This window comes from Convolutriloba macropyga, chromosome 4 (genome assembly GCF_964194025.1).
Source record: "Convolutriloba macropyga chromosome 4, txConMacr16.3, whole genome shotgun sequence".
Taxonomy (NCBI): Eukaryota; Metazoa; Xenacoelomorpha; order Acoela; family Convolutidae; genus Convolutriloba; species Convolutriloba macropyga.
Window position 1 is genome coordinate 79,947,111 of NC_134471.1, and position 17,671 is coordinate 79,964,781.

General features: G+C 36.8%; 1 protein-coding gene across 1 annotated transcript in view; it reads right to left on the minus strand.

The window, feature by feature from the left end:
- Nucleotides 1-11,214, minus strand: part of LOC142338182 (uncharacterized) — a 37,822-nt gene extending 26,608 nt beyond the window's left edge. Inside the window, exons 1-2 of the mRNA XM_075387820.1 lie at nucleotides 11,057-11,214; nucleotides 4,614-4,792 (exon numbers count right to left, since the gene is read on the minus strand). Of these exons, the coding sequence (XP_075243935.1) occupies nucleotides 4,614-4,792; nucleotides 11,057-11,107 (230 nt within the window). The 5' untranslated portion in view covers nucleotides 11,108-11,214. The remainder of the gene's footprint in view (nucleotides 1-4,613; nucleotides 4,793-11,056) is intronic.
- Nucleotides 11,215-17,671: the final 6,457 nt, after the last annotated feature.

Below are 17,671 nucleotides of genomic sequence, written 5' to 3' on the forward strand. Positions count from 1 at the left end.
TTTGTATTTGACCCAGACACATTGGACGATGGAGTACGAAAAATTTTTTACGATTATGACGTGAAAGAAATCCCGCTGTATGAAAATCAAGAAGGTTACTGGAGAGATCTTGAACTGTTTGAAAGCATTTGGAAAATGATACCAGATATTGAGAGCCCAGAAACTTTTAGCGAACCACCAACACCTGCCATGGTTCAAGATACAATTGCCTGTACACCTGAAAACAAACCCGAAAACAAACCAGATGTTGTTTCGAGCAGTGGAAGCCTTGCGACTCCACCCGTGAGCAAGTGTTTTGCACCAAAGAAACGAAGAATCGATCTCAATTATGAAAACTAAATCAAACTTATTCCTTTGTTGATATTGTTTGTTATGTGTGTGACATTCTTCTGTGAAGCTGACTTTATAAATTTTGACTATTTTATAATTGACTTCTCAGATCATTCAGCTCATTTCAAGTATCAAATTTTAGCAAAAATAACTTTGTTTCCGTTGGTGACAAGAAACACAATCTTATTGGAATCAACACGCAGTAAGAGAAATTTAGGAAGCACGGCTTGCTTTGAATTGAATCCTAAAGAAAATGAAATACCAATAAAACTATTTAAGACCACTTTTCCTCACTTTGGCTTTACAAGGTCGATTGAACAGATAAGCTAAAAATAGAACTCAAACTCAAACTCAGCCTAGTTTTATGGTTGCCACACCCAAGTTTTGTCTACCATGTTGTGAAGTCATACATGAACACTTCAAAGAAGTCTTCGTAGATACATAAATGTGTTAATCGCCGGCAAAATTGCCCAAATCATGCCCTTTTTGTTCTTAATCTCTCACACTTTTTTTCCACAATTTCAGTACAAATAATTAAAGTGACCTTGTACACTGAATACTGTACAATTGGACGTCAGCTATTTTAGCCGACTGTTCTTTCATAACATTTGGTTCGCAAAATAGTGATAGTTTTAACTAAAAAACATAAAAAGTAACAAAAAACATATATTCAGCACCCAATTAATCACTATCATTTGTTTCACCAAGCTATTAAATGCCAAAATTTCATTGCAAATTGCGTTTCAACTAAGAACCATTAATTTATTCTACATTGATCGCCCAAGAAACATCGATTTTTTCACTTTTTTGTCAAAAAATGCCGAAAAACAACAAAAAGTTAACAAAAAGAAACATGCAAACAACACCCAATTACTCTTTATTAATTGTTCGAGCAAACTTTCACCTTACAAAACTTTGTTGCCCACTCCCTTATAACTAGCATAGAACATTTCATTCTACATTCTTACCTCAAAAATTAACAATTTCTGCACATTTTTGGCCTTTTTTCATCAAAAAATACAAAAAATGTAGTTACAAGTTACCACTATATAATATTTAATATAAACCCGATTCCTTGACAGTATTTCTCGTACCATATTTTAACAGTTTTTAAATTGTATAAAAATGCTTATTGGCGGCGAAAAACAATTTTTTTTAACTTTTTACTACCAAAAAACAGCAATTTTTGCACTTTTTTTCAAAATTTTGTCTGTTTTTGACGCAAAATGGCTTCAAAAATACACCTTAAGTGCTCCATTCAAACTATTTTCAACCCGCAATTTCACCAAAATTCAATTGACCCCCGTATCAAGCATTTCCCGATACAGTAATGAAGCGATAAAATCACTTTTTTAACCAATTTTCAGACAAATTTTAAACTCCAATTTCTTCTATTTTTCAGTCAATTTTCACGATATTTTGTCCCCTATTCATTCTCATGCGCTATTTTCAGTTCGAAACTCTACTTAAAACTTTTCTCCAGGCTTGAAATTCAACAAACTTCCAATTTCATTTCTTCACACTTGCTTATTAATTCAAACATATGGGCAATAAAACCCAAAAAATTAATACCACTTGTGCGGTCTCAGACTCGCAAAACTATTAAATTTCTTACATTGGAACAGAAAAATATCAATTTTAAACTATCTTTTTTCTTCCCTCACCTCAGTATTGCATCAGGTTAGTCAATTTCGCTTTTCAGTCCTTCATTAGTCTCATTAGACTAGAAAAAGGATTCAGAGTTTTTAAAAAAATTTCAAAATTTTCGAAAAATTTACAAGTTTCACTCATTCACCACACCAACTTTTTTCCAAAAATTTTACAAGTCCCAACACTCTCACAACACCAATTTTACAAAAAATTACAAGTCTTGTCAACCACGAAAAATAAAATTTTCGAAAAATTTTCGAAAAATTTTCGAAAAATTTTACAAGTTTCACTCATTCACCCCACGAAAATTGTTTTTCCAAAAATTTTACAAGTTCCACCACTCTCACAATACCAAACTCTCAAAAAAATTACAAGTCTTTCCCAACCTCGAGAAACAAAATTTTCGAGAAATTTTACACGTTTTCGAAAAGGGGACCTAAAAAAGGCCATGCCGGTATTTTAACGGGGGGGGGGGGGGACAGGTCCCCCGCCCCGTTAAAATACCGGCAATTTCACTACTACTGAAACTACTTCCAGGCATAGCGTGCTATTTCTTAACCCTATTGGTTCAAAAGTCTATTGCGCGCGAAACGAGAAAATTTGGATTGTTTCCGTTTATGCCCCCCCGTACGTTATGCACCCTCAAATGCAGAGCACGTGCCATTACAGAGTAATTCACTATGTAGAAGCTTAACATGTGCGTCTGGGGGTGCGGATAATATGCACCCACTAAGCTTGGGGGGCACAAACGGAAAAGATCCGAAAATTTTTTCAACCTTGATATGGACCTGGAGCTATCATAAACGAACATGAGATCAATTTACCCAAACAAATATTCGTATTAATTAACTAACAACGTAAGAAAATTAATACAATTTACTTTTTTGGCTCATTTTGGAATATGTCAGGTCTCAGCGCTTTTAACGTCCGCAGAAGAATACATATGCCGATAGGGTGATACTCGGCACCCAATCAGCACATGCATTCTTCCTCGGTTTTCGGAACTTACCTGACAATGAAATTGTTCTAATTTTAGAAACAACTCATTTTAGAAAAAAAAACAAATTAAAATATTACTAACGTCACTTTGCCTTCCTAATAAGAATACCAACATTGAAGCACACTGTTTGACGGCTGGGGTGAACATTCAGGTTTGACTCCTTCCGTCCCGTCTCCTCGTCAATAATTCGCGTGAATTTGGCGCTTATTCGAATTTTAACGTCAATAATGCAACTTGTTCTATGCATAATGTTATTAAAATAACCAATTTCTTCATTATGACCCAACTTGAGACTTTTTCTCCACTGCGCGTGCATCACCACAAATTTGATGTCAGTATACTTTTTCGCTAGCGCCTCTATTACCTTTGCGCAACTTTTTTCATCGAGCGCTTCATGACCGTTATGGTACACCAGCGAATTTCCAACAATATCGCAATATATTAAAAAAGCTTTTGGTTTAAATTGTAAAAATTGTGCATTTTTTCGTTTTTGAAAGATTCCATTGAACGATGAAAGTTTTACAATTTGTAAAAAAAATTGTAAAATGTACTGTTTGTTTTCAGAATTTAAAATAATTTTTGAGAACTATATTTTTTTCAATTTGTAAAAAAATTTTAATAATTTGTAAAAATTTTACATTTTGTGAGATAAACTGATTGTTTTTAGAATTTGAAATACTCTTGAAGAAAAGCAGTTTTTACAATTTGTAAAAACAATTTTTTTACATTTTGTGAAAATTATTTTACAAAATGTAATTTTTTCTGCAAATATAAGAAACGCTGACTGTGTGCATGTATCAGCCAGTTGTTGCGTATAAACGCGTGAATGTGTGGTGTGTGCGCTTGTGTGTGTGTGTGTATGGGTGTGGGTGTGTGTGTGTGTGGGTTGGTGTGTGGGTGTGTGGATGGGTGGTTAGGGTTGATGGAGGGGGGTACATATTTTTAGTAACTTTTTTGATAACTTTTTTGATAATTTTTTTTAGAAAACAGGCAGCCTTTTTCGAATACGTAGGTTGAATAAGTTAGGAATAGATTTAACTGTTTAGAATGATTAAAATTATTGAGGCAAAAATACTGTTTTTTGTACGTGAGGATAAAGCGTGTTGATATTAAGAGCTATGACAAATTAATGTGCTTGCTCTAACAAACAGGAAGTTATTTTAGCAAACACACATACTCACGCACGCATACACTCATACACACAACAAACACAAACGCGCACTCAAAAGGGAACAATACGGCAGCTGAAAAAAGTGTGGGGAATTATGACGCTATATGTTTTGCTAAAAATTGAAAAAGGAAAATGAATAAGCTTACTGTGTCATCTAAAAATAGAACAACATGATTAGTCGGGTAGGCTCCGAAAACCGAGGAAGATTGCATGTGCTGATTGGGTGCCGAGTATCACCCTATCGGCATATGTATTCTTCTGCCCGCTCTCTTTTTTCGGCTCTTTTTTACTGAAACTAGTTCTGTCTCTCATATACACGCAGTTTATGCTCACTTTATGAACAGCAACAGTCACTTTCAGCAGCATTTTTTGATTTTCTTCGCTTTTCGGCGCCTTTTGTCCATAATTTTGTTTAATTTGAAAAACTTTGAAAAAAATGCTTCTATCTGTTTTATGACTGACCTTTTGGCTAGTAGCTGTGAGTAGTGAGGAATGTTAACTGCTGATGATTTGAACTTAGAGTGAGAGTGTGAAGAGATTCCTTCAGTTGCAACTGTAACATTGTCATTGTTGTTGGTGCTGCCTGAATTCTGTTGTTGCATCGAAGAAAGATTGTCACTACTCCTACTCATCCTACGAATCTAATAAAAACACACATTAGCTCAATGATATGTTCCAGCTGTATGAATCATTTCAGGTTAGTTGCACAAGGATTAAACTCTTTTATTGGTTACATGAATTCTTGAGTGATTTTTTTGCGATTGTTTTTCCTAAAGTCGTCAAATTTGTGATCACAACCCTGGGTGAGGTGGTCGAAAAAAAAGAGTCGACAATTTTTTGCTGGGCTGTAGCCTCCCAGATGTTACACGGTCTTGACTATGCTTTTTGTCGCTTTATTTCGAAACATAAGCGCGTAATGTCGAGTCAGGATACTACCCAGGTTGAGGTCCCAGACGGAAAGTAAGGATACTGTCCAGACCGTCCCAGACGGAAAGTGCCTATGTCCAGACCGTCCCAGACGGAAAGTGCCTATGTCCAGACTTTCGTGCGTTCACCAGACCTTCGTGCGTTCATGTCCAGACTTTTGTGCGTTCACCAGACTTTCGTGCGTTCATGTCCAGACTTTCGTGCGTTCACCAGACTTTCGTGCGTTCATGTCCAGACTTTCCTGCGTTCATGATCAGACTTTCGTGCGTTCACCAGACTATTCGTGCGTTTTTCCTTGTTTCCAGACCATGTAAATTTGAACGCACGACACCCCCGTCGTGCGTTCATCTGGGTCTGGACATATCGACTTTCCGTCTGGGACCTCAACCTGGGTACTGACTAAATCGCACTAGTTCGAATCATGAGACCGTTAACTCGAAACATAAGCTCAATATAACAAATCATGAGTCCACAAAAACGCATTAGTTGTTTAACTGTTCCGAGAAAATTCTTCTCATAGTCCCTCTCAGTTAAAATAAAATCTTTTAAAACAAATTTCATTTCAATTCTGCGAGGTAATCGATTGAGAGAGATAGCTCAGATAACGTATCAGTATGAGCTGCACTTAGCACAAGAATCGTTAACGAATGTCAAGCTTGCCACAAAAAAATTTTTTTTTTAGTATAAAAGTATTATAAGTTTTAAAAAAACGTCTCAAGCTTTGTAATTTTGTATTCAGTCCTGTTCTTATTTATATAGATTTTGAGAAAATCTAATTCGAAAAATAAAAATAAAAAACTCTAATTTCTAAGTAATAATTTATCGTGTCCTTGTGATCAATCAATTAGAAATATTATAAACGCAAATAACCTATATGGCTCGTCTAAACTTATAGAAACTTAAGATTTAGTACCAATAAAATCAACCATTTTATCAGCACAGCGAAATTATTTCATTCAGAACAAATTTGTTAACATGAGTTAACATCAAAACCAAGACTAATGATTACTCAAATCGATCAAGCTTGGTCATTTTTTGGTCAAGTGATCAACACAGCTGACAAAATTGTGAAATAAATTTTTCTTAGAAGTAGGCACAGAAAAGCCATATAAAATAAGAGATATATAGCTAGTATCGCCAAAATCTACTTTGATACTGGAAAAGCTGGTGGCTGCAAAACAGAGTTTTAAAACAAAAGAAATAGGTCTGACAGAAACATGAGAGCTTTTCCCTTGTGCCCCTCCCCCAGCACGGTTTGCTCCCCCAGTTACTGAGCACGTGCCATTACAAAGCAAATCATTGTGTCTGGTGGGATGCAGATAATTTGCGCCCACCAATCTTTCAAAAACCGAAATGACCCAAAACATGTCCAAACCGGATGCTCTAAGAGTAAATTAGGCAAACACATTTTTGAGATTGCAAGACAAGACTGCAATAGTTTCCTGCATCTGATTCCACAAATACGACTATAAGAAAATATGCAATGAAGAAGTGGACCAAATTTTTGTTTCGAAACTGTGATACTTCCCATTGAGATGAGATAACGTATAGCCCCCCCATCATGATATTTATTCCATAACGTTGGGCTACATTTTCGTGGGTGGGCCCTATTGGAGAAAATTTTGATTTTTAAACATAAGAATTTGTCTATAATTTCTTTCTAGCCAAAAACGACTAAAATTCTTGAGTTTTTTTTAGTTGGCAGCGTCGTTTTGTTCGATATTTTTTGTAAGAGAGATTCCGTATCATCGTTTTTAAACGTAAGAGAGAATTGGTATCGTCGTTTTTAAACTTAAGTGATGTTCGGTATCTGTTAGAGACACTACGATTTTTTAAACTTCGGGTCTGAAAACCAGACTTAGTCCAGTGGATCGAACAATAAAAACGATCGGCAGTGGGCGATTTGAAAAGAAACCAGCCGTCAAAAACTTTTTACCCTCCAAAAATTTGTCAACAGAATTCTCATCAATATTCTACAAGTATGTAACATTTTGAAATAATCAAAACTTACCAAGAAATCTCAGTCTTCTCAACGGGGGGATGGGGGGTGGGGGGCTATAATAGGACCGACCCAAAAATTGTTCTTTTGCATAGAGCTTCAAGCGTTTTAATTTCATTTGGCTGTAGTACTGGCTGAATTTATTCCAGATTATATGACACGGTCATACGAACGCGCGTTTTGGTCAACACAATCTTCCACCAACATAACCCAAACCACCTGCAACCCCAAATAATGTGATCAGCAGGTTTTGGGTCTTGGACATCAACCTAACGTCTGATGAGTTTTCGACACTCAAATGACATGAACATAAGTTCACATCGTATTTCTGTAAGATGTGGGAAGAGTTGAAAGATCATATGGAAAATTGTCGATGAAATGTTTTTAGAAACAAATAACTGCAGATGGCAAATCGTCTGTGATTGTAACAGGTGCAGGAATGCGAGGACGATATTTTAACGAACACGGAAAGGGAGAGTCAGTCACCAGAATCCACATCAACAAAAATAACAACACTATAGCACTCATGAATTGATAGCCCTCATTATGGTATATTTACCATGGTTGAGGGGGAGAGTCTATAGGTTATCTGACCACTACACGGGGGTTATAACGTGAGAGATCCGATTAGTTTTATTTGTTTTTCTCAGACCAAACATTTTCATGGTTTATTTCTTTTGCGAGTCTGCTGACTATGCGAGCCGTTCTAAACATAAATTCGTTTATCGCTTTTTCAGTTCTAGTTTGGAACTTGTAGAGACCGTTTTAGGACTATTCAATTTTAGGACTTGTAGAGACCAAGTTTCATATAGGTTTCATTAAGGTTCTCTATACTCTATAAGGAGATAGAGAACCTTAATTGCTTTTTCAACTTGATGCTCAAGGTGTTTTCCAGACGACAGGCTTTCATGTATATTAATTCCCAAATTTTTCACTACATCACTGCTGTTCAGCGCTTCATTCTGGAGGAAAACAATTTCTTTTAGATCCTCTAAAATAGAGCGTGCTGTACCTGTCCATTGCTAAACCCATTTTGTTTTCAGTTATCCAGTTGCTTATTGCATCTAAGTCAGCCCTGTATTTGATCATGCCCTCTGTTAATGCTGAGTAGTTTCAAATCATCAGCAAAAATGTGGGATTACTGAACCGCAGCACATCAGGGAGGTCACTATTAAAAACAGAGAACAGCAGAGGTCCCAGCAAGGAGCCCTGCGGCACTCCACTAGTTACATCAACGGTTTCTGTGCTAACATTGTGGACTCATCCAAGCTGTTTTCTGTTTTTCAGGTTGTCACCCAAAACTTGAAGTAGACAGCTACCAATGCCCAATTTGACAATTTTCTTTAGAAGTTCACGGTGAGGTACCTTACCAAACGTTTCCGAGAAATTTGTGTAGAAAGCAATAATTTCATCCTTTGATTTTTATCAAGGCTTTCAAAGTTTCCTCTGCAGGAAGGCAAGCATATTTGTCAGTACGGATCTTCTGTTTACGAAACCGTGTCGATATCTCGTTAACTATGTGACAAAGTGCTCATAGAGGGCATAGTATACACATTTTTTGAAGTTTTCACTTATAATGTTCATCAGAAAAACTGGTCTGTAATTTTTAACTGATCTTCTGTCGCCTTTCTTGAAATTCGGGGAAACGACTGCAATTTTCAGGTAACTTCAGGTAGAACACGGGTGATAAGCCGTCTGGACCTCTAGCTCTTCCTAGGATCTATAGTCAGAAGAAAATTACGCAGCGATTTTTTTAATACACTAAAATTTGTCAACTGTGTGTTTTCAGGTTCAATTTTACTGATATCGAGTAAAAATTTGGGTGAAAAGACAGATGGAAGACATCATTAAGCATACTGATCTTGTCATAGACATGTTTGCTTGTTTTGGTTTTAAGCACAAGTAGTTTTGGGAGATTGCATGATTTGTTCAATTTTTTCAAGAGCATAAAAAACCATTTGTGTATCTATAGTACGCATAAGATTTTCTTAATAATGAAGTCTATTTGTCTCCGCATCTTCAGTCATGACAAGATTTAAAGTCTTTATTTGTCTTCTGCGGTAGCTCGTGAGCTTTATGCTAAGTACTTGCTGTTGTGTTTGCAGTCTGTTCATAAGATTAGAAGTGCTATCCGTTATCCACGGTGGGAGAACTTGATCGTGTTCTACAAGGTGTGGTTAAGGTCTCTTAGGTCTACAAAACATTGGTATAGATATTAACTCAATTGATTAATGTATGTATGGCATACAGGATTAAAAGTCTTGGTTCTCATCATTTTGTTTTACACATTTCATCAACATTTGCGTTTTCGAAACTTCTAAATTCTCAAGAGGTGGTTTATTTTCAGTATGCTGAACCTCAACTGTCAGTTGGAGTATGATCAGAAAAATTGTATATTTTCTCAACAACTTCAATTTTTTTGCATGAACGTGACAGTTTTTATACAGTACAGCATCGAGTATGTTTTTCGAGCAGTCTTGAAAAATCTATGTCTTGCATTAGGAGGTTACTTTTTATCAGATCTAGTACCTCTTGTTCATCATTGTCTGTGCTAATTAGGGTTTTCCAATTAGCCTGAGCAAAATTCAAGTCACCGCATATTAAAAAGGAGTGTTTTTATGTAATAACTTAAAAAGCTTGCTAAAAGTATCAGAGTTATTGGGAAAGAAATCCAAAGTTTGCTAAAAGTTAATAGGAAAGACCCGATTTTTCCAGTTGGAACAAAAAACCAGATGCGATGCGCTAGATGACGTCATTCCTTCGGGCTTAGGAGTTGTCAGCAATGTATTGTCCATACATTAAAAAAATAAAGCCATAAAACAAAAGTGTAAAATAATGGGATCTTTTCCGTTTGTGCCCCCCAGTACGTTATGCCACCCCCCCCCCCCAGTTACAGAGCACGTGCCACTAAATAGTAAATCATCTTGTAAAAATATTGCACTTGCGTCGGGGGGCGCAAATAATATGCACCCACTAAGCTGAGGTGGGGAACAAACGGAAAAGATCCGATTTTTTTCTCAAGAACACAGCGTTTAGGATGTTTTCGGACCTGATACCTTTCAATAGCCATCTTAGAGGTCTTTTCATCCAGGTGCACGCTTTATACTACATGTTTTTTGTTTGATGTGGAACAATCTCTTTGTGTTTATAATTATCGTCGTGAGGTTTCAGTGTTCTTCTATAAAGATTTGCACATTTGATTAGTTTCTGAACAACTGCTATTTTATAGGAAGTTAAAAGTCAGATATATATTTCTCGGATCTTTAGATGCGATTGCGTAGTAATCATTGTGTGAAAATATTGCACATGCGCCTGGGGGGCACCCATTAACCTGGGGAGCACAAACGGAAAAGATCCTAATTCTCGTAGAACGTTCGGAACACAATATTTAACTATGCAGACACCCCCCCCCAAAAAAAAATGGGTCTTTCCCATTATAGCCCCCCTGAAATTATAGCCCCCCTTATGGTATATTTACCATGATTGGGGGGCGGGAGGCTATAGGTTATCTGACCACTAAGATGGGGGGCTATAATGGGAAAGACCCAAAAAAAAGAAAACTTTAGCCCTTATTTTGAGGGTGTTTCACGTTATCCACCCTTACGAAATGGTAGCCCCCTATTATTTTTAATGGTTTGTTTTCGGGATCTTTTCCGTTTGTGCCCCCCCCCCCCAGCTTAGTGGGTCATATTATTTGCAACCCCCAGATGCACATGTCAAGCTTCTACATAGTGAATTACTATGTAATGACACGTGCTCTGCAATTGGGGGTGCATAACGTACTGGGGGGGGGGGGGGTTGCTGAAACGCACTTTGAGCAAGGTCCGGCGGGGTTGCACAAACGGAAAAGATCCTGTTTTCGGTAATAGTAGATGGGGGTTGTACTTTAATGATGACTAAGCTCACTAAGTGGGGGGGGGGGGGAGGGGGTTGGAGGGGGGATTTCTATATGGGAAGGAAAAAAAGAGTAAGCGCTTACTTTGTGGACATTTGCATCCTGAGTTCCTTTAGTGTACGAGTAGCTGTACATCTTACATTCACCTGTCTCTATAATCTGATAAATAACTTTCTGCTTCAGTTAGACCTCCCAGAGGATGGCATCATTTGTTCTCTCTTTCTCTCAAAATGAACAATGAAAACTTTACTCAATAGAAAATGATGACATAAATTACCACGTGCAAAGATCTATCTATCAAAGATTTAACAGTCGGTTAAAAATTACAAGTCAGGTATAATATATACATTTTATTTCTTCATTACAATATTCTTCATTACAATATTTAAAATCCAAATTAAGGGTTCCGCATTCTGTTTAACATAAAAATAACTTTTGAAGTAGCTAATGTTTCTTTCGATTGATACCATTTAAAATTGCAGAATCATTTTTTGGATCTTTTCCGTTTGCCCCCCCCCCCAGCTTAAAGGGCGCATATTATTTGCACCCCCCAGACGCACGTGAATTATTTTTACATAATGATTTACTATCTAATGGCACGTGCTCTGTAACTGGGGGGCGCAGAAAACACTGGGGGGCACCAACGGAAAAGATCCCATTTTTTTACATTTTTGTTTTGAGGTTTTACTTTTCGAATTTCAAGAGGAAATTTAAATTCCATTTCAGAAAGCTTTATTGTTGTAAAGAACGGTGGCTGGCTTTTAATATGATCAATTGTTTTGATCTTTTTTTTTCACGAACACAGGAACTTTTCCGTTTGTGTCCCCAGCTCAGTGGGTGCATATGATTTGCACCCCCGATCCACGTGTCAAATTTTTCATATTATTTTAACTATGTAATGGCAAGTGCTCTGAAACTGGGGGGGATGGGCAAAACGAAAGGCGCGCAAACGGAAAAGATCCCGAAAACATCGCCCCGCAGGAGAGTGTTAACAGTACGAAATGCTTTTTCCTAAAAATTATCCTTTCTTAAAAAAATACTCATTTGAGTGCTTGGCTATTCTGCTGGTAAATATTAGATTTCACTGAAAGTTGTCTTGAGCGTTCAAATTTCTTACTCATTTAGCATAAAATTTTGATTCCCCAATTTGACTGCCGATTTATGTATTTTGTTAATGTGTTCGCAAGATTTTGAAAATATATTGCACTAACAAAGATATGTGAGATCTAGGGGTTAAAAGAGCGATAACCATGCACCAGGTTGTATTTGATGAGGTACAAAACCAAAAGTGATCACAGGTCCACCGATAACTTAGAGAGAACTTTTTTGAATTGACTTCGAAAGTTCAACTTTGAATTTATCTCAAAACATCTACAGTGTTCTTTCGCTTCGCTTTTCTCTACTATTCAACAATATTTAGTCATCAAAAAATTGTCATCAATTTGTCCTGAAAATAAAATTAAGTTGTTTGTATCAGCATTTATTGACAGCTTGTTTTATTTGAGGTACTCTTTCTTTTTCTCCAAAACACCAGGAGCACATTTCGGATCTTTTCCGTTTGGGCGCCCTAGGTTAGTGGTTACCTATTATTTGCACCTTCAGACTTATGTGCATTATCATTACATAATGATTTACTATGTAATGGCACGTGCTCTGTAACTGGGGGGGGGGGCGCATAACGTACTGGAGGGCACAAACGGAAAAGATCCCATTTTTTTACAATTATGTTTAATGGTTTTAATTTTCAAAATTCAAGAGAAAATTTAAATTCCATTTCAGAAAACTTGTATTGTAAAGAACTGTGGCTGGTTTTTAATATGATCAATTGTTTTGATCTTTAACAAAGGATCTTTTTCGTTTGTGCCACCAGCTCAGTGGGTGCATATTATTTGCACCCCCGATCCACGTGCCATATTTTTCATATTGATTTAACTATGTGATGGCACATGCTTTGTAACTGGGGAGGGAGCAAAACGAACGGCGCATAAACGGAAAAGATCCCAAAAACATTGACCCGCAGAAGAGTGTTAACAGTACGAAATACATTTTCCGAAAATTATCCTTTCTTAAAAAAACTCTCATTTGAGTGATTGGCAATTCTGCTGGTAAAATATTAAATTTCACTGAAAGGTGTCTTGACAGTTAAATTTCTTTCTCATTTAGCATAATTTGATTCCCAATTTACTTGCCAATTTTTGCATTTTGTTGATGAGTTCGTAAGATTTTGAAAACATATTGCACTAAAAAATAAATGTGAGAGATCTAGGAGTTAAAACTACAATAACCATGCACCAAGTTGTATTTGATGAGGTACAAAACAAATACGGATCACATGTCCACCCATAATTTAGAGAGAACTTTTTTGAGTTGAATTTGAAAGTTCAACTTTAAATCCATCTCAATTCCTAAACATCTACAGTATTATGGTATGATTTCCATATTATTTGCACCTCCAGATGCACGTACCATGTTTCTATATATTGTTTTATCATGCAGTGACACGTGCTCTGTAACAGGGGGGAGCATAACGTACTGTGGGGGGCACAAACGGAAAATATCCCACATTCCTTTAATTCGAAAATTTATTTCGCTTAGAAACATTTATCATCCGCTAAATGAATGGTTCTAAAGTTTCCTTGTATTTTTTCCCTAAAGCCCAGGAGAATGAGAAGACGCAAAATCTTTCCTTGAGAAACACCGTGGTGGGTTGTTGTAGTCCATTCTGAAAATGACCTCTAGTTTCATTCATTGTTTCTCTGTCTGTGGGTTTTTCCTATTATAGTCCCCAATGAAATTATAGCCCCACATTATGGTATAATTTCGATGATTGGGGGGGACGGAGACTATAGATTTTCTGACAGCTAAGCCGGGTGAGGGGTATGGTGGGAAAGATTCCTGTCTGTAAGAAACGGTCGAAATTTTACTATCCGTTAACAAATAATATTTCTTCTAATAGTTGATGAGATATTGTATTGAATGTATTGAACGCTTTGGCAACATCAATTAAGACTGCGATTGATTTTTCAATTTAATCTTGATTATAGTGTAAGACTTCAACTAAATGGAAAACAGCGTCGTCTGTGGATGATGTATTGCATTGAACTCTAGGATAAGTACCCTTCCGCATTGATTCTTTCTCTATGTTATTTATTCAATTGATTCAATGGAAGACGTTCAAAAGTTTGGCAAGCATTAGAGATAGTGAGGTCGCATATCTTTGCGTCTCTTTTCCGCAGACAGGACTGACAAAGCAAATCGTAAACCTTCGGAGAAAAAGGTTCTAAAATGCAAGTCAAGAAGAAGAGTTTCGATTGATTTCCTATTGAAAACTTAGCAGCTTTAATATTCCAAACATCAAAAACTCACGGGTCAAGAGCATTGATATTCGCGAGTAAATCAATGGCTTCGTACAATTGGTTAGGTGTAAATGTTCTGAAATTTAGTTTCTCCTTTACTTCCATTTCAGAAAGAAGCTGATCGATCTATTTTACCCCCATTGTTTTCCCCTAAATTTCGACAACCTCTGTTTAAGCAATTTTCACTATCTATTTTGTTCTCTAGAATAATGTGACTATCTTCAGTTTTATCGATAACAAAATTTTCGTTGACAAAATTTCACAGTTCCCTTCTTGTTGGAAGAACACTGTAAATGGTCGGCGGAACTAATTGAAAGCCTCTTTTGACTTCCTTTCAACTAAACTTCTTGGTAGCTTTAACAATATATGCGTTAGCTCAGAACAAATTTTTTACCCAAAAATTGAAAGTATTTTGTTTTTTTGAAATCAAAAAAGTCATTTGTTTTTTAAACTAAGGCTTCTCTGTTCCATTGTCTTGAGGATGACAAACTTTCTGCTGTGCAAATTTTTTCAATCTGGTACGAAAACTAATAGAAAATAGCGTTTTACATACTATTTCCATATCTGCATTGGTAAAATGGACTCATGAATTGATTTTTCGACTGTCTTGAAATGGACCTCCCAAACTTATTTAGTGTGATCACATAAACTTTTCAAATTCAAAAACTGAAATATTTTTCATTAACTGTCTAACGTAACTGAGTAGGTTCAGCGGATTTACTTCGTGCTCTGTGCTCCCGCTCCTCGCCCCCATATGCTTTTATAATCTTACATTTTATGTGTGAATCTCAGGCACAATCCCTGGTCAAGGCTTGCCCCAAAAATCATGTAAGGATTGCGCCATATAACTATTTGATCTTTTCCGTTAGTGCCGCCCAGATTAGTGGGTGCATTTTGTTTGCACCCACTAACAGCGCATTCCATATGCAATCCTTGGTTGAGCAAGAATTCAAAACTTGAAGGAATCTTGCAAGTTTTTGAATTCATTTGGGAGGGTGCTTTATTTTTTCGCCAAAAATAGTATTTCGGTTTCGAAACTTACGTGCATTTGAACAGCTTAATCAAAACTTACTTTAGTGTCAATTAAGGACCAAAAATTACTTCCAAATTGCTATTGCGAATCAATTCATAAACTTCATTTATATTGTGTTTCTCACTAAACAATTTCGACAAGATTGGTATTGCACGTTTTTGCTGTAGAGGTTCCTCAAGCTGAAGTAATTTTTGTTTTTCAGTTACTGTTTCGAAAAAATATATAGCATCATCTTCCAAGTGAATTCATAATCTTGCAAGATCCTTGCAAGTTTTCAATTCCTGCTTTACTAGGGATGGTTTATTATGTAATCGCACGTGCTCTGCGTTCAGAGGTGTATAAATTCAGGGGGGGTGGATGTGGGGGTGGCGGCACTAACGGACCCGAACTAAATGTGCTTAATTTTCACCGCATTTCTTGCATCTTCGGAATCTAACCCCCCCCCCCCCCCCTCAGTTACTTGCCATCCAGGGGAACGTGCTGAGTTAGACCGAAACAGATTAGATTATCCCCTGAATAGTTTGTTTAGTGGTTGTCAAAGAATATCTTGCATAATTTCACCACTTTTAGGCGAAATTTTTGCCAACATTACAGATTTTAATCTCCCTATTTCCCTTTTTTCCTCACTTTATTTCAACTCCTTCAGCGAAATTTTTAAATATCACATATAGAACAACTTTCAAACTTTCAAGACTTCTTTTTCATTTTTTATACACATTCCCTGCACATCTGCAGCATTTTCAGCTTTTATCATACTTATTTTCAGCTTTTTCAGTAAAAAATTTAAGCACTGTCAGCACTCATCTTCCTTTTTTTCCACACTTTGCTCACACAATATCACTAATTCAAGCACTTACATCTTTTTTCGTTCTCGAGTTATGAAAATAATTCAATTTTCTGCTGTGAACCAAATCTTTTCTTTTAACGTTTTTATTTCCCTGTGTAGCATGATTTAACTGCTATTTGTGTAACTATTTGTGTACATGACTCATACACGTCTCACTTTCCGTGTAGCAGGATTTAACACGGAATCCACCCGCAATTAAGAACCACTCTATTTGAACTAAATGAAAGAAGTGTTTGTAAGCAAATCTTTAAATTGAACAAATTTATAAAGCATTCACAAATGAGTTCAACAAAGCATGCACAAAACGACCATGAAATCAGTCCATGATGAAATAAAGTCTATGATGATTATTCCATATTCCATATTCCATACAAATGACATTTCCTGTATGTTATCCGTACCCATGTCCACACTCTTTCACTCTTTGTTGGGAATTTTCTGCATCAGAAATTGACAAAAATTAATGCAATTCTAATTGTTTAATTGTTTTCATCCATTGGCCATGAGGCTGGGGGCGGGGTGCATTGCCTTGTGGTGGGGGGGGGGGGGGTGGGTGGTTTTGGGGGTGCAATGCCTTGGACGGGTGCAATGCCGGGGGAATATTGCACCCCCCAAAGGCATTTCACCCCCCCCCCCCCCCCCCCCCCCCAAGTCATTGCATCCCCAACCCCCTCATGGCCAATGGTTGAGAGCTTTTAAACAATTAGAATTGCATTAATTTTTGTCACTTTTTGTTAGAGAACATTCCCAACAAAGAGTGAAAGAGTGTGGACATGGTTGTGGAGAGCATTCAAGAAATGTCATTTGCATGAAATATGGAAAATGGAATCATCATCATAGACTTTATTTCATCATGGACTGATTTCATGGTCGTTTTGTGCATGCTTTGTTGAACTCATTTGTGCATGCTTTATAAATTTGCTCAATTTAATTATTTGCTTAGAAACACTTCCTTCATTTAGTTCAAATGGAGCGGTTCTTTATTACGGGTAAATTGAGCGTTAAATCGTCCTATAAAGAAAGTGAGGCGTGTATGAGTCATGTACATAAATAGTGAGCCTTGTTAAATCATGCTACACAGAAAGTGAGCTGTGTTAAAACATAACCGACTAAACGTTGGAAGAATTGCTCTTGAACGACTACTGCGAGCTCTAATCATTTGCAGCCTGCTTCAGTCGTGGGGGGGGGGGTTGGGAGGTAGGGCGAGTCTAAATGGGATTTAAGAATTTCAATATTGGGCTTTAAATAACCACACCAGAGGTTAACATATCATACCACTATTAAGATTTAAAGTAAAAAATGACACCAGTTTCGGCGCACTTTTCATTTGACTTTTAGTAATAAATTGCCGCCAATTGAGTTCAGCTGCTTGAAATTGTGACTTAGAGAGAACTTTATATCACGCGAAACGTTTACAATATTTGCTATGAACTGCGTTCAAGAGCAATTAATCATGCTACACA